The 24,831-nt window shown below is 46.5% G+C and overlaps 2 protein-coding genes across 2 annotated transcripts; both read left to right on the plus strand.

Annotated features, from left to right (window-relative positions):
* Positions 1-1,523: 1,523 nt before the first annotated feature.
* Positions 1,524-6,921, plus strand: CCL5 (C-C motif chemokine ligand 5). The gene is made up of 3 exons (XM_004593850.4): positions 1,524-1,680; positions 3,173-3,284; positions 6,468-6,921. The coding sequence occupies exons 1-3, from the start codon at positions 1,605-1,607 to the stop codon at positions 6,553-6,555; spliced, it is 276 nt and encodes a 91-aa protein (XP_004593907.2). The 5' UTR covers positions 1,524-1,604; the 3' UTR covers positions 6,556-6,921.
* A 2,989-nt stretch (positions 6,922-9,910) lies between these two features.
* Positions 9,911-24,142, plus strand: HEATR9 (HEAT repeat containing 9). The gene is made up of 15 exons (XM_004593988.4): positions 9,911-10,069; positions 11,161-11,210; positions 12,393-12,568; positions 12,820-12,946; positions 13,173-13,229; positions 13,397-13,453; positions 14,097-14,154; positions 14,488-14,618; positions 20,726-20,908; positions 21,258-21,350; positions 21,450-21,569; positions 22,622-22,695; positions 23,094-23,145; positions 23,538-23,624; positions 23,798-24,142. The coding sequence occupies exons 1-15, from the start codon at positions 9,982-9,984 to the stop codon at positions 24,140-24,142; spliced, it is 1,698 nt and encodes a 565-aa protein (XP_004594045.2). The 5' UTR covers positions 9,911-9,981.
* The last annotated feature ends 689 nt before the right edge of the window (positions 24,143-24,831 follow it).

Genomic DNA, 24,831 nt, shown 5'->3' on the forward strand with positions numbered 1-24,831 from the left:
GCATTATGAGGCAGATACATGACAAGGCCATTCTATTCCTATTCTGGGTGACTTAGCACCTCAACCACGAAGTTGCTTATGTACAGCAACTAACAGAAAATGACCCCATTATGTGGTTACATTTGTTTTTAATGATTGATTTTGTCACTGTCATTAAACACTCTTCTCTTAGATAACTCAGAAGCCAATTTTAATCTAGCCCAGACCACACTGCCACTGATTCTGAACTATCCAAACAGTAATTGATAAAGCAGTAAGGGCTTCTGCAGGGACCCGGTTTTGAAGACAGCGCCAGCGAGGAGCCTTTGAATGATGAGCAGTACTCCTGACTAAGCACTCAGGAAGAAACCACAGCCACTGGTTTCTGATCCCAACCCTGGCATGCATCTGCTGTGTGTTCCCAGCAAGTCACTCTCACTCTCTAAGCCTTGCTTTTCTCCTCTACAACTGAAGAGCATAGGCGAAAAATCATCCCTAAAGGCCTTTGCAGCTGCTATAGTCTGTAACTTCTGTGCTGAAGCAGGCTTTGGGGAGATGGGATCCCAGCATTTACAGGAATTTCTCATCTGTGCAATGGAGCTGATGGTTGTGAAGGAGCCGACGCAGGCTAAGCACACAGACCATTGCCTGGTACAGTGGAGACCTTAGCAAACAGAGGCGAACCAGAGCAGTGTGTACAACGAGCCCATAATCAGTCATCCCACTTTATAAGCAAAGTCATAGAGCTTGAAGATGGTAAACAACTTCCCCAAAGACCATGCAGCAAGGCAAGGAAATTGGGGTGAATTTGTGGCCACAAGAAAAGCAAGAAATTCAAGATAAATCACCCCAACTTGTATCTTGTATGAAGGTCCCCAACACTCAGTTCCGATCCACAGCTACAGTCACAGAGTGGGTGCTGCCACATCCTTTGGGGACTGTATTCACATGTGAAGAGAATCCTTTTCAAAGAGAACACAAAATTACATGAGCTCTCACCCTGATCAGAGGTCCACATGGGCATACATCCCTCTCAGCTACATACATAAACATCATCAAAAATAAATTTCTTAACAAAAAAAAATTTTTTTTTAAGCTACATGAGCAAGAATTCCGAAAGCAACCAAATCAAGACCCAGTGGCTACTGATCCTGTCCCTCTTTGCCCCCAGAACAGGGACTTCCAGCCCCCAGGGGAGAACACTGCCCTGGAGAGCAAAGCCATGGATGCCAACAGAGGAAGAGACTTCCTCTACCTGTACTTGGGCAAAGGAGGAACTGATGAGCTTATCCTAGCTTAGGGTAGGGTGTGGCGGCAGGAGAGGGAGGGAGGGAGGGAGGGGAAGAAAGGGGAGGAAGAAAGGAAGGAAAGAAGGGAGGGAAGGAAAGAGGGTGAGACAGACTGACTCAAATTTCCGGAGGCTATTTCAGTTTCCTTTTGTATTTTGTGTAATTTCACTTATGATATCAACCAATGCTTGGCTGTTGCTTTGCAAATTCCCCTTGTGGGAACGCCCCTTCTGTCAGCCATGGCTTCTATAAAGGGGAAGCCTGAGCTTCTGAGGATCCCTGCAGACCCTCCTGAGACACAGCTCGTGCATCTCCACAGCTCTGCCTGCTGCCACCATGAAGGTCCCCGCAGCCACCCTCGCAGTCCTCCTCACTGCTGCTGCTCTCTGTGCTCCTGCATCTGCCTCCCCATGTAAGTCCAGGTCCCAACTGACTGCCATGGCCCAGAGTCAGACCCTCTGCCTGGAATGCCCAAGCCACCTCATACACTGGCTCTCCCTGCAACTGGAATTTATGTATGGTCTGAATCTGTTATTTGCCTGCTTGTTTTGCCCAGCTGTTCTGTTGTCTGATGGATCTTTGAGCTGCTTCATGAGGCCAGTAGTTGCTCACTAGAGTATGAACTGTTGTTGGTGATATTAGTAAACCTTGACATATGGTCTAGCTGACCTTGAGACATGACTGACTCATGCCTGTTGCCAGCGGCATCTCTAACAAATTTCTAGCACTTAACCAATACCCCAATTCAATCAAATTCTGTCTTATTTCATAGATGGAAAAACAAAACAGAGCCTTTACAAGGAAAATAGGATCAGACATGGTTAAGACACTTGGGACACTCACTCCCACATAGGAGAGCTCTCTATAAGTCTTGGCTCAGCTCTCTATTCTAGCTTCCTAACCATGCACACCTTGAGAGGCAGGAAGTAATGGCCCAAGTGACTGGATCCCTGTCACTGATGTGAAAGATCTGCAATAAGTTCCCAACTCCTGCCTTTGGCCTGACACAGGTCCAACTGTCATGGGCATCTGGGGAGTGAACTAGCAGGAAAGAACTCTATCTCTGCCTCTAAAATAAGTAAATATGACAAGTTTAATAAAAACTAGCTAAATATCTACTGGCATTATCTTACTTAGTACTCTACAGGCATTATACTTACTGAATACTCACAGCTTCTAAGGGCACACAGCTAGGAAGTAGGGAAGTGATATTCAAACCCCATGCTATCTGAGGTGCAGAGAGGGAAGTCACAGGACTATGGACACACAGTGGTAGAGTGGGGATTCCAGGAAAAACTCAGAGGAACTTCCCAACCCTGAATCTGTTCCTGAAGCTAGGCTGGTTTCCTTCCCTCTGGGAAGAGACTCTTTACTGTTCTGCTAGGAAATGGCTACAACATGCTTTCCAGTATCTTCCTGAACTGACCAGCCAGAGGTTCGTGGGTCAGAATGTCTCTCACTGCAGCTCTGCCAGGGGCTCTAGGATGCCCCCATGCATCTCAGGGTTGCTGTGGGATCCTGTGTGAGCCAAGAGGCCTGAGTCACGCACAACTAGGTCTCAAAGAAAACAGACCTTCTGCTGGGATCCTGGGGGAGAAAGAATATACCAGAGGGCCCAAGACAGACCAGGAAGAAATTTAGAAATCCAAGGAATACCCAAAGGTAGGGGCTACAGTCTGAAGGCAAGCGGATTAGGTGAAATGCTGGGCAGATTGTTTCAGCTCTTGTCGGAATCATCACTTCATTGCTGTGTGTCTATGGTCAACTGATTTGACCTTTCCACATCTCAGTTTCTGATGAGGTGGGTATCAGTCCTTTTCAGGACAAAGCGTATGTGGTACCCAGCACAAGCCCCAATGTGCACTGGGAGTGAATAGAAGGGTCTTCCTTCTTTCTTCTTCCAGATGCCTCTGACACCACGCCCTGCTGCTTTGCCTACATTGCCCGCTCACTGCCCCGGGCCCATATCAAGGAGTATTTCTACACCAGTGGCAAGTGCTCCAACCCGGCAGTTGTGTGAGTCTCAGCCCTGTGGAGCCCTCTGGGGTGGGGGGTGTGGTTGGCCAGCCTCTCCGTCTCCATAGAGTGTAAAAGGCCTAAAAAGGTGCTCTGGAAGGCTCTCCCCCTGCCCTTCCACAATGGGCCAGGTTCCAGGAATGCAATCTTAAGATTTGGCTCTTATCTGACAGGGTCTGGAATGCCCCTGTGTGCAGAGGTGGGCTCAGCCATCCCTTTCCAGCTGAGAACGCTCAACACTCCACTTCCGACACTACATCAAGCCCACCTAAATAAACCATAGAGGAATTAGACAGCAGAGGTCAGAAGTTAAGGATCTAATTACAACCAAGTGAAAAATGAACAAAAATAATAATGATTGTTACCCACTAGAAAAGAAATCATGAAATGAGCCTCACCTTTAAATATATTATCCCTACCACACAGGAAGCACACACTAGGTTTCAAATGTGCTACTACATTACCTCTACATCTCATACACCAGCCCTGACAGGGTTTTGTAATCCTATTGGGGGAGTTTTTGTCTGTTTACCAAGTCTGCATAAGGACAGAAAAATGGAAGGAGCCTGTCTCTGGAGCCTCCTATTTCTAGTATAGCAAGCTCTTAAGTTGTTTAAGACACATAAGATGACAGAGACTTAAATAAATTAAAAGTAGCAACATGAAACTTCCTACATGAGAGTAAAGTTTTTTTTTAATCCAAACTCTCATGACACTGGCAAAGGTATGAGTATTCAAAGACAGGCTTTAGTGCTGATGAATTTTTCAAAGTACGGTGGCAATATTTCACAGTTAACTTTTCTTTAAGATGTTTTTATTATTTTTATTGGAAAGGTGGATATACAGAAAGAAGGAGAGACAGAAAGGAAGATCTTCCATCCGATGAATCACTCCCCAAGCGGCCAATCCAAAGCCAGGAGTCAGGAGCTCTTCCACGTCTCCCTTGCAGGTGCAGGGTTCCAAGGCTTTGGGCTATCCTCCACTGCTTTCCCAGGCCACAAGCAGGGATCTGGCTGGGAAGCGGGGCTGCTGGGATTAGAACCAGCGCCCATATGGGATCCCAGCACTTGCAAGGCAAGGACTTTAACCACAACTCTACTGTGCTGGGCCCAACATTATTTCTTTAAAACATTTGTTGTTTGTTTCTTGGTAAGGCAGAGAAAGAAAGATCTTCCAACTACTAGTTCATGCCTCAAGTAGTACAACATTTGGGACTAGGCCAGGCTTAAGCCAGGAACCGGGTGACAGGCACCCAATCATTGGTGCCAGCACCAGCTGCCTCCCAGAGAAAGCCAGGATCAGGAGCAGAGACTCCAAAGCAGGATACAGGAGTCTGTGTCTCACCCGGTGTGCCAAATGCCTGCCCCACTAACTTTATTTCTGGCTCCTGGCTCCGGATTGGCACAGCACCAGCCTTTGCACTCACTTGGGGAGTGAATCATCTCCTCCTCTCTATATATCTGACTTTGTAATAAAAATAAATCTTTGAAAAAAGAAAACATATACAAGGGGAATTCAAAAAATTTGTAGAAAATGAACTTAGAAGTTGTTTATTTTGATGTAAAATTTTTGAAACTCATGCATAGTCTTTTCATAATGTGCATTTTCCATGAAGTTTGAGAATCCCTTACATGTATTATACCACAGTATTTTTAAAATTTTAAATGTTTATTTTTCATCTACCTGAAAGTTAGAAACACAGAAGGAGACACACACAGGGACAAAGATAGATCTTCCATCTACTGGTTCACTCCCCATTGCCTACAAATCCAGAATTTCACATGGGTGGCATAGGCCCAAGTACTTGAGCCACAATTTTCCATCTCCCAGGATGTATATTAGCAGAAAGCTAACAGAGTACCCCATCCATGACATGAAACAGCACTCCATGCTGGTAGATATAGAAACCAGGACAAGCCTAGTGACTTGGTCAAACATAACATCAATGAAAATATTGGGACTAGTGCTATGGTGTAGTGAGTCACGTTGCCATTCATGACAATAGCATCCCATATCAAATCTCCAGTGTGTCTCAGCTGCTCTGTTTCCGATACAGCTCCCTACTAATGCACCTGGGAAATCAGTAAAAGATGGCCCAAGTACTTGAGTACCTGCCATTCATGTAGGAAACACAGATGGAGTTCCTGGCTCCTGACTCCAACATTGTCCCGCCCTCCCACCCCCAGATGTTGTGGCCATTTGAGAAGTGAATCAGTGGAGAGAAGAATCTCTTATTCTGCCTTTTGAATAAATAATCCAGAAGGAACTTGTTGATTGGCAGCAGTCCCCTCATGATAGAGCCAGTCTCCCAACAGACAGGGAAGGCAGGCAGCCAGACTGACCCTCAGGACCTCAATTTCCACATTTCCAGTACACTTCCATCAGCACCTGTAGAGATTAGGGCTGTGATTTTAAAGGTCCCCACATGCTGCCTAGTTCAATGGTGGAAATACATGGGCACTATCAGTATTTTGGGATCCATAACCTCATTGACAGTGTCCATAACCAGGATTTCACATTGCTCTGAACTACCCTAAAGCAAAGACCCACAGCATTCTAATAACACCACCAACAACCATATGGTACTTCCCAAAACTCCTTCAGACACGCTATCTCATATGAGCTTCACAAAAATTATGAAAAGTAAGGATTATCTCTCTCAGCATGTTAGAGGCCCTCAGTGATTTGCCCATGGTAATCCAACAAGCAAGAGATGAAACCAACACTTAGGTGCATGTCCTTCCTTCACTGATCCCTGTATGCACAGATGTACTCATATGTTTACCTCTGTGCCAGGCACCATGCTGTCTACAGCCAAGCGACATGCTTCTTTCCAGCACTGCTCAGCTCTAGGCACTCACATTTTCTCTCTGCATTTTGAGTACCAAGCCCAGGGCCTGGAACACAGGAAATGCTGAGTAAAGACTTCTGGGGACTCCATATCCTCTTAGCATTCCAGTCTGTGTGTATGCTCGTGGGAGGGTCAAGATGCACCCAGATTTGATTCAGGCTTGCAACCTTTTGGGCCAGGAAAAAAAGAAATGTCTCTCCTTTACCGGGAATAAAATAATACAGAGCTCCCAAAGTGCCCTTTCCCAGTCATTTTCCTTTAGAACTCAATCCACCTCATCCCTAAAACTGGATGCCCCAGGACTCACAAGCTCTCCTTCTTCTCTCCCACAGCTTTGTCACCAGAAAAAACCGCCAGGTGTGTGCCAATCCAGAAAAGAAATGGGTTAAGGAGTACATCAACTCTTTGGAGATGAGCTAGGAAGGAGGGCATCTTGAACGTGAATTTCAGCATACTCTCCCAATGCTGTTGCTCTTGTCCCAGCAAGCTTGGGAGGTTTTCTCCCATCTCTTCCTTGGAGGGCATAGCTGCTACCACACAGCAGCAGGTATAACAGCCTTCAGCTAAAACCTCAGAGAGCTACTGAGACTCTGCCTTGGCCACAAGAAACCTCTACGTGCTAAGCTTCAGGTCACAGCTCTGCAACCAAGAAGAAGTCAGCATGCCTCCAGAGGCAAAGAGAAGACTGGGTTCCTACAGGATGTCCCAAGGCCAGAACTCCCATCTCAGCCCCTCTGGCAAACAGAAAAATCAGCTTTCCATTAAAATTCTCTGCACAATTAATAAGTTGGCTTCTCATTTCCTTTTCTCCTGGGGCCTCTTTACACCCCAAGAGCATTAAACTCACAGGAGTCCAGGCTTATGCATATCTGCTGTTGGCCCTGGATTTGGATTCTGGCTCTGCCCAGTTAGTAGGACTGGAATAAAAAGGTGGGGGCATGGGCAAGAAGACCAGGTAAACTGGTGGCTTACCTGCTTTGGGCTGGAGACACAGCCACTGCATGATCACACTCAAGCCACCCAGAGTTTATCTCACCCCCTGACATGGTGCTGCCTTGCTCCCTGAGGCCCTGGTGAGTCCTTGCACTCTTATCTATCCTAAACTTTAGCCCCAGGGGGCTTAACCCCACATTTGCCTTCAGAACAGGATTTATAGAAATTCCAAAGGCCTCTGGTCTTTCAAATAAAGAGAATGAAGTGTGTTAGAGCTTTCTACAACTACACTGGTGCTTTTACAGTTGTAGCACTCCCACCTTCCCATTCATGCAGCCCTTCATGTGAACATATGTTGACAACGCACAGTCCAAATCACAGTTAACATTGATTGAGCATCCACTATGTGCTAGGTATTGGTACAGCCCCTGCAATCACCTTATCATCCTGATAACCCTATGGAGTAGGTACTACTATTGACACTGTTGACAATTAAGGAAACTCTTGACAAAAAAAAAAAAAAACACAGTAGTAACAATCAGGAAGGATGTTCAAAATTAAGATTTCAACCCACCAAATCCAATACCAAAGCTCAAGCTTTTTATCCCCATCACCAACACTTTTTGAGAAATTTCAACCCTACTGAAATCAGCAGTAAAATAACTACATCCACTTCACCTACATTCAAATGCTAGCACTTTCCCACATTTGCTTTATCATTCCAATCTTAGTATATATGCTGCTGAAGCAAGCACCCACACTTGTTTTACCAATGTATAGGTGAGCAGTTGGTAGTAAATACAGTTTTTGCTGAACCATTTGAAATTTGCAGATGTGATACCACTTTATCCCCTAAAAGTTTCAGTATGTGTCTAGTGGGAAAAAAGACATTTACATAACCACAAAGAAAACTTCACAATATTATTTTCTGATATATAATCCGCAAAGTCCCCTCACTGTCCCAAAAATATCCTTTAAAATTCAGGATCCAATTAGGTACACACACTGAACTTAGCTACCATGTCCTTTTAGCATCCTTAGTCATGATTTTCTTGTCTTTAAGGATATTCTCATTTTTTTTTAGAAGTTCAAATTCTTGTAGAATGTTTTTTCATTTGGAGTTGCCTTGATTACTGCCTCATCTTTAGATTGGGATTTGATATTTTTGGTGGATTTACCGTATTAGTATTGTCAACACTTCCCCTAGCATCCCATCCATCAAAGCGTGTGATGTCAGTTCACTGCCGCAGCACGGTTCCTGGTACATGCCAGGCACTCTGCCAGGCACTGAGGCAGAGCAGAATGGAGAGGTGACCAAGCCACAGTCTTTACCTGCAGGCAGCTCACAATTCAGGAAGAGAGACAGATGAAGTACACAATAAACACTTACTGGAAAGAACTACACAAAAGGCTGCAGGCACATTGCAGTGGGGTAGGGTGAGGTTACATCAGTGAGTGCAGTAGGAAAGAAGAGATTTCAGAGATCAGATAACACTGGAATGGTGTCTAAAAGATTTGAGCAATGATGTAAGAAGCGAAGACAGGAAAGCCCTGACATGAAGAGGAAACAGCAGATGCAAAAGCGGGAGCTATGAAAAGCAGCTTGCCAAAGAGGGAGGTGTGCGTGTATCAAAAGAGCTGGGCCAACCCTGCCATTTGCTGATAATCAATCAAGTGTCCAGCTGTGTCTAAGAATAAGCTCGGCCTGGCTAGGCACAATACTTGTCAGCACAAGTGAGAACGAGGCTGGGGAAAGGCCTAGCACAAGTTAAAAACAATCACCCCACCTAGGCCACAGCACCCACCTGTGGGGAGCTTCATCCTGTAGCAGCTAATATACCTGGGATCAAATCTGAGGACCTCCCAGGTGAGGTTTCTTAAGGGGCTCCCCAGCTAGACCACTGGACTTGATCCTTAAGCTCAGGGAAAACCATACAAATATGTGATCCGACCCTGGAGTACATGTTGCAGGACTGGACCACCTCATTGGCTGACCCTCATGCAAAAATGGAGAGCATACCCGATAAGCAAAAGAGACAAATCAATCAGCTCATCCAAGCCAACAAAAGACTCAAAGTACCTTATCAAAAGATGGAAATAAAGACAGATCAAATAACATTTCAGGCCATGTTCTACAAGAACCATCTAGGTCTATGGGCATACTGATGCAGGCAAGGACAGCCAACAGCCTTAGAAACAATCTCTCAGCTCTGGAGTAATGGAGCCAAACTCTCAAAACAATCAAGATCACTCACACCCTCAGAACATTCTTCCCCACACCTGGGCCTCAAAGGCAGCATCCTATGACCATCTCTATCCCAGGATGCTGATGTGTGACGGTAAGAAGTGGCACATTTTCTCCCCTCTTCCCTTGCCTCTCAACCCATGGAGATAGCAGGGAAAACAACTATCTCATTCACTTTCTCTCATACCCTCTCCATCCTAGAGGTCACATGGGTCTGCAACCCCCTCACTTCTGTAACATACTTTAAAACAAAAATGTTTAATTAACTAATAAAGAAGAAGCCTGGCCCAGCATGTGCTAAGTGAACTTGATATTCACCCAACACTATGATTTTTTTTTTTAATTTATATTTTACCACAGCTCCTCTTGGCCAGACAGGCATGATTTTCCCACTTTATTACATGAAGGCCTGGAACACAGAGGTGCCAAGACCAGCTCAAGTCCACAGGCCCGGAAAGGCCAGAGTGAGGCTCAAGCATGGAACCTGAGTGTTCTGTTTACCAAGGCAATCTGGTTGCTCGGCACTTGGAAGCTTCTTCCTCCACAAGTCAGGATACCTCACTTGTTCACCTTGTTCCCATGGAGAACAGATCTCCAGCTGTGTCCCTACTCCTTCAATAGTCCTGAACTGCCCCTGCTTGAGTGCCCTTTATCCCCACTAGAAGAGGATGTCCCACGAAAGGTTAACCGATATCTTCAACATCTCCAGGTTAACGCTCATGTACCCATGGCTGGACTATCGGAACAGGACCAAAGGTGAGGCCAGAATGCATAGGAAAGGGGCCAGAAGCAGGGTCCTGAAAAGCTATGTAGCTTGCAATCCCAGGCAAGAGACTGGCAAACCCCCAGAAAAAAAAAAAGGTCAGGATGTAAACTTCAATGGCTCCCAAGGATCTAAAGGTAAATTGCTAGCCCTTACAGGGTCCATTGCACCCTCTAAGACGCACCCTATAAACTCTGGTGTCCCCAGTTTCCTTCCTACCTGCAGCCTGTTCTCTATCCCAGCTCCACACATCCAAGGCTTATGCTTAAGACTTTCCCTATACTTCTTCCTTTTTACCTGTCTGGCTAAGCCTAAAGACTCAACATCTGTGTAACCTCTTCTGGAAACCATCAGTTCTATCACTTCCAGTCGGACTACCTGTTCCTGCATGTCTTCACATCGCTCCCAACCCCCTTACACACACACACACCCATTACTGACAAAGAACCATTTTCATCTTACCATCAGACCAGCAGCTCTCAAAACGCAGTCCCATGAGCAGCAGCATCAGTATGTTTTTAGCAGTGCAAATTCTCAGACCTCAACCCAGATCCCAACAATCAGATCTTTATGGGGATGAACCCCAGGTGATTCTAATGAGAAACTAAAGGAGACCAGTGGGCTTCAGCCTCAGCCTCAGCTGCACTTCAGAATCTTCTGAGGCTTTGTGCTCTAAAATGCCTTGCTCCATCCTTATGTAGGATTCAATTAGTCTGAGTAGAGCCTATGTATGCTCGAAGTCCCCTCCTAATGCCCAAACAATTGCAATAAGCAGCAAAGGCTGACAACAGCCTGCTTGGCCAGTGTTTGTCAGACACCTGGGGCATCTCGTTAGGTTAAAGCTCTAAACTCCATAGGCCTGGAAAAGGGCCTGAGTTCCTGCCTTATTGAGATGCTCCCGGGCCATATCTTAAATAGCAAGGTACCAGGAGACTGTGGGCTCCTCATGCCTTACTTACTGCTCTGAGTCACAGTGAGATACCTCGTGCAAGAACTCACAAAATGCCAAATGAATGACTCCTGCAGCCACCTTTGTCCTCGCGATCTCATTTGTGTCAAACTGTACTCTTACCCCTCTTGTCAGAATTCCGAAAAGCCGTGGCTCCTGTCCACCTGCCCTTGTGCTACCACCAGGTAAGTAAGACCTCTCACCTTTGCAACTGCAAGAGCTGTGTCCAAGTGGGAGGGGCAGGAAACAGTCTCTTCTGGGGCCAGCACAGGGAAGTCTGCTCTTCTCCCCAGGCTGCGGCTCACTGGGTCATCTTGGACGAATCACTGCTCCTGTGCCAACCCTGCCTGCCTGCCCCACAGAGCTGCAATGAGACAGAGTAGATGAGGCTAGAGCTAGGTAGGGAGTGCTAAGACGTTGCTTTGATCAGTGTCATGGGCATCCTCACAGTAATGGTTGCAGGTTACATACAGGATGTCCAACTATGTTTGGGTGTCAGATAAAGGAATGGCTTTTTAGCATAAGCATGTCTCAGAACAATTTTGTTCATTACCTGAAATCCAAATTTGGCTTGACAGCCCGCTTGGCTGTTTGCACATTTTGTGCTAAGTCTGGAAACCAACCTGCTGTGATTCAGACCCAATTTCTGAAATTATGACAATCACTTGAAAAACCCATATTTTTAGTTTTCCAGTCACCAAAATCAGGCATCTCCAGCCCCTTTTCCTTCTTCCCAGAGATCAGTTGTGAAGTAGTGGGAGTTGGGCGGGGTGGGGGGCAGTGAGAAGAGACAGGTGTCCTGGCCAAAGCCTATGAGAAGGCTCTGACCCACCCTAATCATCTCTTACAGAGGTACAATCACACAGTTGTTAGATTGTTCAAAGAATGTCTTTCCCCAGCTATACTGTGAAGTTCCTGAGGACAGGAGAAATAAATGTGTCCTAGCACACAGCAGGGGCCTTGTGAGCATCATCTCACTGTGTACCAGTTTGTCCTCTCCCTAGCTTGACTCCACATCTTTCTGAACAAATCAATTTTCCAAAGTGCTGGGAGATGACCAAGTAAGTAAACTGGGTTCTCAGCTCCATGTACAGACTGCTGATGGCTTCACAATATGAATCTCTTCATGTTTGCAACCACTTTGGAAAAACAGAGCAAGGATTATTAGCATTGTCAGTCTGGGGCCTTGGTGGCTTGCCCAAGTCACACAGTGGGTTGGGTAGGAGCTGTGACTTCAGGCCAGATGGTAGGCTGAAGAGCATCGCTCTCCTCAGCAACTCTGCCCTCCTTTCCTTTCCCCACCTCCCAGTGCTCACAAGAGCCTACGAGACACTCTGACTGCTCTACCACTTGCACCCCCACCCCAGGTGTCAAAGGAAGTGTATCCCCCAAGTCCAGAGTGCTGGAGACAGTACTCCAAGACCTTGAATGTGCTCCCTTACTGCCACTCGGAGACACCCAAGACCGACATGTTCTGGAACATGCTGTATGACAAGAAAGAGGAAGGGGAGACCCAAAGGATGCTACGGAAAATGAAAGAGCGGCCAAAGAGTGTCTGTGTTCTGCCCACCTCAGTACTCACCACACCTCTCACAGATTCCAGGCAAGGGAGGAAGGACAAGGGGTGGGCCAAGGAGTGGGGCAAGTCAGCCTGCAGGTCCCAGGGAAAACCCTCAGGTGGGTTATCAGAGTGCCCACTTGCCTCTCTCAGGTCTCTGAGCTGGGCTGATGTCCCCTGACAGAGGTTGCAACCTGAGAAGGGGACCCAGGAGGGCAGTGTGATTTCTTACCTAGGTACCTGAAAAAGGACACTCAAATCCAAGACTTCTATCTCCCCATGAGCAAGCTGACTGCAAAACCTCGGGTGGCACCCAGGTTTTTAGAGCCTACCAGCGACTCTCTGAAGTGGCAAAGACTAAAGGTTAGAATGCTAGCCAGGGAGGATACAGGGAGCCTCCCTCAGCCCTATCTCCTCCACCCACCCTATTGGTGTCCTTACCTTGAGCTCATAGTAGCCTTCTACCTCCAGCCTCCGCCTGTCAAGTAGAGGTGGAGGAAAGGGGCTAGGATTGGATGAGCTGCTTTCAGTTGGAAGCTCTGCAACTGTTTTCCTTTCTTCCTTTCTACTGGCGGCCTGGGATGAGCAGGAACTCACAAAAAGCCTGAAATCTCCCCAAGAGGATGAGCAGGCGTATGCAGCACAGGTGAGAAGCAGCAAGGGCCAAGGAGGATGGCTACAGCAGCTGGGCTTGAAAGTCAAAAGCTGCTTGAGGTGGGTGGCAGGGCAGGGCTTGTGTTCCAAGTATAAACTTCAGGCTGTGTCCAAAGGATGGGAATTCCTGGAGACAGTGTCCACCTACTCTTCCTACAGGCTCTAGGGTACCTGGGCAACAGTGACAAGTTCATCATGGAGGAACTGTGGCAGGTGGTGAGTTTGCAGCTGCATTGAGCTCACCTGAGCAAACGGGGTTTGGGGTTTGGAGAATTTGAACGTGACAGGTAAGGTGCCCCCACAGTGCCAGAAGATGGGTCAGAGGCAGTAAGGAGGGAACCACCAGTGAGTAGCATACCCTTGGCCTCTTTCAAGAGCAACCTGAGGGAAGCAGAGTTGAGCAAGGAGAAATCTGAAGATCTCCCCTTAGCTCGACTAAAAGGGGAGGAAAGAACGGGGACTAAGTTTCTTCTCTACTTTAGCTGAAGCAGTGCTCCCTGCCTGTATGACAGGTTACAAGCCAAAGCACACATTATTCATAACTGCATTTCAATCATCAACAACACTAGAAATACCTATTAGTCTCAATGTTTTTTTAATGTGAAAACATTAGATCTGTGAAGCCAAGTGCTTGCCCAAGGCCCAGGGGCTACTAGAGATATAGTACAAAGTGCAGTTCACAAGTTCAATGTACTTCCACTGCACTCTAGTTCCATCGTGCAGTGATGGATTACAGAGGTTTCTCTCTAGGCCTCCGGTTCCTTTTTCTGTAAAGTGAAGGGGGCACCTGCAGCAATCCCTCGAGCTCTGATATCCCGTTACCTTTTGGTGTATTTCCACCACTTGCTTCTTAATTCAGGCCCAAACTGGTTCAGAGAAAGTGAAGTATGAGGCCAACCGAACCCTGGCCATCTTGGGTGAGTACACCCTTTCCTTGGTGGGGGAGGCGCAGGAGATGCAGAAGTGCAGCCACTTTCTCCCAAGCGCAAGGATGGAAGGGAGCAGAGTACACACCCATGCCAGCCCAGCCTCTGGCAGGGTCTGGAACCACCCTGTACCCAAGTACTATTGGGTAGAGAGAAGTGAGGGGTGAAAAGAAGGGCTCCTGGCACTATATCCATGTTCAGCCAGCCGTTCTGGGGTCCTTGGTTCCCAGTACCTGGAACTGTTGTGAAGGTTCATTGCATACTTGCAGAGAAGAGCGGTCCCAAGGCGCTCTCTGCTCTGACCAGAGGACCCTCCCTTTCCAGGTTGCCTGAATAAGCACGTAATCCGTGCCCTCATTAAACACCTTAAGGGGCAAGATAAGGGTAGAAGGATGGAGACTCTCACTGGGCTGCGAGTGGCTCTGAACTCCTGGGCTGCTGTTCCTGAAGACAAGGTGATTAGGAGGGCAGTCTGTAACTGGGGCAAAACAAGACAAAGCTGTTGATGGACTTGGTTAAGAGGTTAGGTCAGCACAAAGGCATTTCAGCTCTCAGCTCTGACTGGGGGAGACAGTGCCTGGAGCACCCCCTGGCGTTGAACAAAAGTGTATGCTTAGCCACTTAATACCCAGACAACCTTTGTAAGCCAGCTGAGATGCATGCAGTCTATTCACCTCTAAGAGAGTAATTGTTTCACAGCTCAATGTCTGTGCTCCTTGAGTGATAAGCATCACTTTTATTATCATTCCTAAAACAACCTACTAAAGTAGGACTTTCAGCAAGAGCATGTGTGGACCAAGAAAGGTCCTCTGACACCACTCTCAGCTATCTTCCCTTCAAGGTGATCTTACTTTGGCCCCATCATTACCCCCTTGTGAAAGATCATCCACCTAATTACCCAGAAAACATGCAATAAACAGCTACCACATGCTGGGCACTGCTGTGGGCCTTTAAAGATCCATCAGTGAGCTGAACAGGCAAAGATGCCTGCAATGGTGGAGCTTATATTACAGTGGGGGAGAACATGATACAAAATCCAACACATTTAATCAAAAAAATTACATAATACGTAAAAATACAATGGGGAAAATTATGTAGGCAGGGTGAAGGGAATCAGCAGTGCCAGGTGAGAATAGGTATAAGCTGCAGTCTTAAACAGGGTAGAGAGGAAAGGCCTCGTTTAGACGGTACATTTCAACAAAACATGACGAGGATGGAAGCGGTGAGCCTTACAGATATGAGAGAAGGTATTCAAGGCAGAACTGGTCAATGCAAAGGCAGGAGCGTGCCCAATAGTCAAGGACCACAGGAAGGCCAGTATGGCTCAAATGGGGTAAGTATAAACACAGTCAACAGGAAAGGAGGGTCTGGTCAAAGACAAGCAGCAGATTAAATTATATGTGGCCTTCTACACTGTTCTAATTAGGCTTTTACTCTCAGTGTAAATAAAAAAACAAAGACCCACTGGAGGCTTGATTGGTCTTGTTTTTTAATGATTTGTTTGCTTGTTTACTTACTTACCTATTTGAAATAGAGATCTCCCACCTACTGGTTCGTTCATTCTCCAAATGCCCATAACAGCCACAGTTCAGCCAAGCCAAAGCCAGGAGCCTGGGACTCGATCCAGGTCTCCCATCTGGGTGGCAGGAACTCAAGTTCTTGGGCAATCTTCAGCTTTCCCAGGTATATCAGCAGGGGAGCAAGACCAGAAGCAGTTGCAGGGACTTGAACCGATATAGATGGGGGAAACATCGGTTTATAACGCTTCCCATTAGAGGTTTTAGAACAGAGTATGATCTGGCTTACATTTCCAAAGGTTTGCTCTGACTACTATTTTGGAAATAGGGATGCCAATTAAAGGCTACTAAAACAATCCTGATGAGAACTAGTCGTGGCTTTGGACTGTGGTGGTCACAGAGTTACAAAACAAAACTAACTAGCGGAACGGGAGCTATAAGACAGTGAGGAAACAGGGACAAAACCAATTGTCTTAGCCTGGCAACACAAAGGATGAAGCCATTATTAACTAGGACCAAGAGATTTCCAGGTGGCACAGGTTTTGAGGCGAGAGGTAACATCAGAAGCCTGGTTCTGAACATGTTTAAAATGTCTACTGGAACTCCAAGGGAGATGGCAAGTCAATGGTTGAATAACACAATCTGGAGTTCAAGAGAGAGGTATGAATTAGAGAAAGAAACTCAGAAGTTTCAACAAACCACAGTTACTAAACTAGATGAGATCACTAAGAGCTAAGAATTGTACTTTGGGGCCCCCCAGTGTTAACAAATCAGAAAAGAAACCAGTATTCTCTAAGCAGCCAGCTAATGATAGAAAGGCAACACAAATTAAAAATCTAGTGAGAAACACACAAATGTACTTTTAGAAAGTTTGTGAGAGGGCCCGGTATGATGGCATAGTGGTTAAGGTGCTTGCCTTGCAAGCCCCAGGATCCCATATGGGTGTCGGTCCTAATCCCAGCAGTTCCACTTCCCATCCAGCTCCCTGCTTGTGGCCTGGGAAAGCAGTCAAGGACAGCCCAAAGCCTTGGGACCCTGCACTTGTGTGGAAGACCTGGAAGAGGCTCCTGGCTCCTGGCTTCGAATTGGCTCAGCTCCGGCCATTTTGGTAACTTGGGGAGTGAACCATCGGACGGAAGATCTTCCTCCCTTGTCTCTCCTCCTCTCTGGATATCCGCCTTTCCAATAAAAGTAATCTTTAAAAAAAAAAAAAAAGCTTGTGAGAAATGGAACTTAAAAATAAAACAGAAAAACCCTTTCCAAATTACTTTTTTCATAATGCACATTTCCCATTTTTGAAGTACACTCTATATCAAAGGGAAGAGAAACCAACAATATGAAGCAATGTGCAGAAAATTGATATATGGATTAAAGATGTGGGAGTCACTGCTATCTTAACTGTCATCTTGTTGGGGTTGTGCAGAAGAAACTCACGGGAGTGGGTAAAAAAAAAAAAGGCTGGGAGAAGACAATACAGAGAAGTATGGACGACCTTCAAGTTTTGCTAGGAAGGGCAAAACTTGGCACCAGCACTAAAGGTTAGAAAAAAAGGGAAATAACCATTATCAATAAACAATAAACAACTATAAAGTGGTGGCTTAATCCACTCTTCCACAATACTGGTATCAAAAGTAATGGTCTTTAAAGAGTGGTTAGAGTTGCAATATCAGTGTCCACGAGTAGGTATCAAGGAATGGGATTTAATACACTAGCGTAAGCCAGTGATGCTTACAGCCCACAGTAACAGATGCAAAGGAAGAGCATATGGTTGCGGACAGGCGTTTTTTTTTTTGTTTTTTGTTTAACAGATTTTTTTATTGCAAAGTCAGATATACAGAGAGGAAGAGAGATCTTTCGTTCACTAATTCACTCCCCAAGTGGCCGCAACGGCTGGAGCTGAGCCGATCTGAAGCCAAGAGCCCAGTTTCTTCCAGGACACCCACGTGGGTGCAGGGTCCCAAAGCCTTGGGCCGTCCTTGACTACTTTCCCAGGCCACAAGCAGGGAGCTGGATGGGAAGTGGAGTGCCGGGATTAGAATCAGTGCTCATCAAACGGAGACTCTATGATGGACTAGGTCAGTCCGTGGATTTTTCAACGACCTCATCGTGCTTGGAGTGGCAAGATTGGCAGCAATTCATAACTGTTGAACTATCAAAACCAGTTGAGCGGGCCCGGTGGCGTAGCCTAGCAGCTAAAGTCCTCGCCTTGAACTCCCCAGGATCCCATATGGGCACTGGTTCTAATCCCGGAAGCTCCACTTCCCATCCAGCTCCCTGCTTGTGGCCTGGGAAAGCAGTCAAGGACTGCCCAATGCTTTGGGACCCTGCACCTGTGTGGGAGACCAGGAAGAGGTTCCTGGTTCCTGGCTTCGGATTGGCGCGTACCGGCCGTTGCGGCTCACTTGGGGAGTGAATCATCGGACAGAAGATCTTCCTCTCTATCTCTCCTCCTCTCTGTATATCTGACTGTAATAAAATAAACAAATCTTTAAAAAAAAAAAAACAAAAAAAACCACTTGAGCAAGACCCTCAGAGCATGCCCCACATCGGGGACCTGGGGTGGTTGGGAGACTGGGTGGGGCTTCTCCCTTAAAATCCCCCTTTAAATAAGATGCTGGACTCTATGTTTGGTATATGCTTGCAATGGGGGAATCTCAACTGAACTTGAGCTGTGGTTATGCAACAAGGTGGAGGAATCCACCATGGTGGGAGGGTTTGAGGAGGGGTGGGAAGAACCCAAGTACCTATGAAACTGTGTCACATAATACAATGTAATTAATGAATTAAAAATAATAAATAATAAATTAAAAAAAGATATAGTTAACAGTTAAAAAAAAATCCCCCTTTACCTCAGATACATGAAACTAATAGTCTTACCAATTTTCCTGCAGCCCTTGAACCTTTTTACCCTAATTAACTATGTAAAGATTGTAAAATATATAATAAAAAAATGAAAAAAAAAAAGAATCAGTGCCCATATGAGATCCCGGTGCATGCCAAGATGAGGACTTTAGCCGCTAGGCTATCGTTCTGGGTTCAGGGACAGGTGTTAAAGTGGGACACAGGAGGTAGGATGTGCCTCTGGGACTTTTTATCTAGCTGCTTTATTTCCTCAGTGAAGTAGGAAGCAGGGTCATCAACTGAAAGAGAACCAAGAAACATCAAAGGTTCCAGAGGAAAAGATAGGTTTTAAAAGAAGAGAGTGGCCTGGAGAAAACAGCTATGATTATTAGGCAGCAGTAAATGTCTGCGTGGTTTGAGTGCAAGATCAGTCATCGTTAACTTTTTCTCCAGGTGAGTTGGAGTAAACCAAAGTTGTAGTTCTGTCAAAGAAGTACAATAAAGTGGGCATAAAGGAGCTAGGAGTGACATCAGGGATTATAGCAGGACATGGAATTTAAGCTGGGTCAAGTATGAAAAGTAGCAACAAAGTGGCAGACTTGTTACTGAGTTACTCTTTCACAGCTAAATGCTGTTGACCCTGGTAAGTGAACTGCAAATGAGGAAGAAATGGTCAGCTTGAGATATGTAAAGTAGACATCATGAAGTTGTGAGTCATGATTATGTCTTTCTGTGGGATTTGTGGTGAGGTTATTAGAGGAGAGGTTTGGAAGGAAATCTTTTTCTAAGTGCCAGAATTTAAGACAGTAGAAGCAGTAGAGTAACAGTGATCTAGCCACAAGAATCACAGATGTTTGGTGCAGACGTTAAGACAACGCTTGGCAGTACCCTCAGAACAAGCTCCACATCAAGGAGCCCAGGATGACATGGAATGCCAACCCCCCATCCCCTGGTACTGATGTGGTTAGGCTTCTGAGAGCAGCCCTCTCCCTTTCTCTCCTCCCTTGCCCCGAAACAGGAAGAAAAACAAACTGGAAGCAATTGTCTCATCCACTCTTCCCCATTCCCCGACCTTCCCACCCTAAGCAATTGTCCACATGGGTATACATCCATCTCGACTATGTAAACATCATCAAAAATAAACTAATTTTAAAAAGACGTTGCTTGGGATGCCTACAGAATGCCTGGTTTGAATCCGGGCTTTGCCTCGTCTGGAAGGCAGCAGGTGATGGTCCCAGTACTTGGTCCTATTCAGTCATGTGGCTGACTTTGGCCTGGCCCATTCCTGAGAATTTCAGATAGTTGGGGAGTGAACCAGGAGATGGAAGATCTCTCCTTTATCTTTCAAATAAACTGAAATGAAACTGAATAGGGGCCAGTGCCATGGCTCAACTAGCTAATTCTCCAGCTGCAAGATTAGCCAGTTCTTGTCCCAGCTGCTCTACTTCCCATCCAGCTCCCTATTTACGCCTGGGAAAGCAGTGGGGGATGGCTCAAAACCTTGGGACCCTGTACCTAGGTGGAAAACCCAAAAAGGGCTCCTGGCTTTCAATCAATTCAATTCCAGCCACTGCAAGCCATTTAGGGAGAGAACCAGCAGATAGATCTGTCTCTCCTCTCTGTAAATACACCTTTTCAATAAAAATAAATCTTTAAAAAAAACTTGAAAAAGAATAGATAACAGGAACTGGGCTATTAAATTTTTTTCTTAAAAATAGGTCAGCACTGGTGTGATGACTCAATTGACTAATCCTCCACTGCCAAGCGCTGGGATCCTCTTTGGGCACCAATTCACTTCCTGGCTGCTCTTCCATCCAGCTCCCTGCTTGTGGCCTGGGAAAGTAGTAAAAAGATGTCCAAGGCCTTGGGAGCCTGTACCCATGTGGGAGACCCAGAAGTTCCTAGCTCCTGGCTTCGGATCAGCTGAGCTCTGGCCATTACAGTTGTTTGGGGAGTGAACCACTAGATGGAAGATGTCTATCCAACCTGTAAATTTGTCTTTCCAATAAAAATATTTTTTTAAGTCCTAGAAAGATGAAAATAGAACCTGGGAGTGATAGCAAAGGCAGGGTGAAGTACATGAAGTGATCTGATGATATGACACTCATTCTAGGAGATAGGACAGTCTGGAAGCAGTAACGAATCACCCTCTTACAGAGCATGAAGCTGCAGACCTTCCCTTTTGCTTCCTGTCTTCCTCTTAGAGGACAAAAGTTGGAGATGAAGAAAAACTGGTGCTTGTGCTGCAGACACTGATAAAGAAGTTGCTAAATGAAGCAGCCCTGGAGGCAGCCTTGTGCTTGGGTTTCCTGAGACCCTGCAGCAACCTGGCCCAAGAGTTTTTGCTGCAGCGCCTGTGCCAAGGGCCCAAGACGCAGCAGATGAAGGTGTGAAGGGCAGGAGGCTGGGATCTGCGGGAGCACTGGGGAAAACAGGCCAGTGGGGCTGGGATCTTATTTGGAGCGCAGCAGGACGCCCCATGTGTTAAGCAGGTATATGCATAACAGGGTCATACAGATATGCAGGTATCTGTGTGGATCTGGGATGTGCATTTATGTATGTACACACACATACTCAAATGCACTTGTGTTCCCACTTGAGAAGGCCATGAGGCAAGAAAAAGAACCTGATCTGGCCCCGGAGTGTTCTAGGACCAGCCCTCAAGCCCACCTGGCCATTTCAACACCTCTAGGCATATACCTGTATATACCTAGTCCTTCACCTTGTCCTTCACAGGCACTTAGGATGCTGGTCAAGAAGATGCATGTTCATTCAGCTGCAGTCATCAGATCCATTCTAGACCAACTGTGCTCTTCCTGTGTCCTTGATGTAAGCGCCGGGCTATCTCGCACCTTCGCTCCATAGCTCGACAGGGCTGGGGGATGAGAATGGGAGTCTGTCTTACGCCTTCCTTACCTCTGCCCACAGGACCGCTATGAAGCCATCCAGATGCTCCGGACCATTGGGCTGGAACAGATCCAGGAACAGGGTCTAGAGGAGCTCACATTTGACCTTCTCAGGAAGAAGACACATAACGAACCCTTTCTTGTGAGATAAATATTCCAAAGGCCACACAGCCAATCGTTCTCTTCTCTGGCAATGTCCCCTGGCTTGATTTTTAATAACACCCATCAAAACATCACCTCCTCCTTACTCTACTCCTTGTTCCCTTAGTGCAGCCTGTTGTCAAGCCACTATGCCTCTGTTCAGGCTATTTTCTCAACTAAAAATACCTAAGTCATCCTTTCCCAATCTAGAAGGTAAAACTTGCCTTATTATTCACTGAGTGATAAGGAACCTCCTATTGAAGTACTATTGATCCTTCAAGCGCAAATAATGACAACTCCCCCAGGAAGTTTTCTCAGAGCAGCAATCAGAATCTGTTTTGCCTTTTTGTTTTCCCTTTTCTTCAGCAGCCAGTGTTATGGCACAGCAGGTTGTTAAGCCACTTCTTAGGATGCCTCTGTCCCATAATACAGTGCTGGTTTGTCTTGGACTGTTTCACTCAGCTTCTTGCTAACGTGCCTGGGAGGCATCAGATGACAGTCCATGAAACTGAGCTCATGGCCCCCCATGTGAAAGATGGAGATCCTCACAAAACCAGCCACAGTGCTCCCACACTTTCCTATAATGTAAATCAGAAGCCTCACCTCAGTATAAACACTTTCTGAGGCTCCCAGTGCCCTCAGGAGAGCAAATATCGCTTCACCATATCAGGCCCTGATCATCCTCTTACCTTTTTCTCTCTCCAGCTCTCAGAGGAGCCCCATCTTTGTCAGCTCACTAAACTAAGCTCCCTCTAGCTACCCATTCTTTCTGTACTTCCCCTCCAAGTTTTGGTCCATGTTTTTCTCTACCTGGTGAATTTCCACTCACGCCTCAAACTTCACCTGAGGCACTGCCAACTCCATGGAATCTACCCCATACACAAGAACTCAGGAGATCATCTTACGTACGCCCTAATCAGTACTGTAATTGTTTATTTACTTTCATGAACTCTTCCAGGCTCTGCAGCACAACATACATGTTTGGTAAACGTTTTGAAGCACTTGGATGCACACTCCAGCATTCTCTGTTTTCCCACTGTGATCCCTCTGCAGGCTATGAGGCAGGCTGTGGTGAGAACTGTGGAGGAGCTCAGGATGAAGCCTATGATGATGGAAGTAGTGGAAAAGTGAGTGGTCTGGGCTGGGAGCTTCCAGAGCCAAATCCTAGGCCATGGAAAGGCAGCAGAGGGTCAGAAAAGAACCTTGTCCGTGTGTGTGTGTGTGTGTGTGTGTGTGTGTGTGTGTGTGTACTGTAAAAAGAAGCTAGCAACACCCATCACTGAGGGTTGCTGCAAACTTCAATGCCATGAAGGAATGAAAGGCAAAGTTCTGGGTAGGTGTAGGAGTGGTAAACATTTAGTGCCTCCCTCTCTCCCAGCCCCTTTCCTAACCCAAGAAATTTAAAAAGCAATGAATTCATCACCTCTCAGCATTATGTCCAACCCACTGTGGTGGGCCAGAGAAGCAAGCAGTCCCTCTCTCCCTCCCCTTTAACTGGACAATATCCTCATTCCTTTCTACACAGGCAATTGATGAACCCTAACGCTATTGCACGCCAGGAAGCCATCACCTCTTTGGTAAGGTGGGCTATGGTTCTCAGACCTGATTCTTGACATGTGTAAATGCCAGGATCACTGAGGGAAAGACAGGGCTGCCAAGTTTGGAGAAGTTGTTTATCTTAGAATTCCATCCCACTTGAGCCCACGGTTGCCTTTTCTTCAGGGCGGTGGGATAAGGGACACAGACAGGTGTGAAAGGCACTGCATAGATACATGAAATCATCCAGACTCTTCCTAGTCAATTATGGTCACTGCAACCACATGTAGTAGCCTCAATATGTCAGGAAGGGGATACCTTAGCTACAAAAATCCCGTTGCCCAAGTCACCACAAAATGGCAAGAGAAAAAAAAAAAGTACGGTGCATCTTCTCAGGCTAACTCCTCCGACAATCTCTGTTTACCTCTGCTAGGGTGTTCTAGGGGTCCGCAGCACGCAAGTGTTCCACCTGCTCCTGGACATGCTAGACGTAGAAGAGAACCAGGCTGTGAAGAAAAGTGTAAGGCAGTCCAGCCACCTCTTCCTTTTCTTTACCCCATCCTCTATGTCCTCTGAGAATTTCACCACTTGTTCCTTGGACATTGTCCCTAGTTTTGAAGGCCTCTGGATACCCCTGCCCCTCCCAGCCTGAGCTAGATGTGAGCCAGCTCTAGGGCCTTTGTTTCTGTGCAGCTACAAGAAACCCTCATCCTTTGGTCCTCAACTGATCCCTGGATCCAAAGCAAGCTAAAGGACAAGATATTCTTTGTATATGAGACACCTAAGATCAGTGTGGAGGAAGCACCAATAAGGTTCCGTGAGAAGCCTGAGACCCCAGAAAAGTTGAACATCCAAGACTTCCGCCTCGTTCAGCTAAATCCCTTGTTCATCACAAAGTCCTGCACCAAAAGGGACAAAAAGAAAAGGATGCCTGTCTTCCTGTCCTGTTTCCATCGGGAACCCCAGATGCAGCCCTTGGGAAACTGGCAATCAAGGATTAGAAACAAGTCCTGCAGTCTTTCTGGGACTTTCAAATAGGTCAGCCCCCTAGACATCCCCCCTCTCCCTGGGGATACTTCTCAAGCTTTCCTGAGAAAACAACCCATAATGATTTTCTCTGAATAAACAGGTGTCACTATCCCACATACCTGTCTGGATCATTGCTACAGTGCTGCTTTCTTCCCAAGGTATCCCTGAGTGACAGGTCTCCTTACACCCACTTTTCATTCAGAGAAATGACAGGGGGACAGCAGCAAAGTACCAGCTCCTCTGGATGGCCAGCCAACTGCCATAACTAACTTTCCTCTGTATCTAGCATTTAGTGGCATAGCCATAGAGCTGAGACTGCCTAGAGGCTGCTTAGAGACAACCGGCAGAAACTGCTGGGAGGCTTGGGCCATTCTCCCTTACTGTCCCCTCATCCTAACCCTTTCATCAGTGGCCAACGGACAGCTAAGATTCAGGCTGACCAATGCTTCTCCCAGCTGCTGGCTCTCTACCTCCCTCAGGGCCATTCCCTTTGAGATCATTACTCTATAAAATGAGCTTCCTTTCTTACCTCTACAGAGCACTGTTTCCTTTACCAGTAGGAACTCCCACACCAATCTCAACAGACTACAATCCCCATCCCCTGTATCTCCCTCCTCACCCCAGATACAGAAAAAAAATGTGGAAACAATGGTCTTACCCACTTTCCTGTAGCCCTTGACCCTTTGTGCCCTAATCAA

The sequence above is a fragment of the Ochotona princeps genome, chromosome 17, assembly GCF_030435755.1.
Source record: "Ochotona princeps isolate mOchPri1 chromosome 17, mOchPri1.hap1, whole genome shotgun sequence".
NCBI classification, from domain to species: domain Eukaryota; kingdom Metazoa; phylum Chordata; class Mammalia; order Lagomorpha; family Ochotonidae; genus Ochotona; species Ochotona princeps.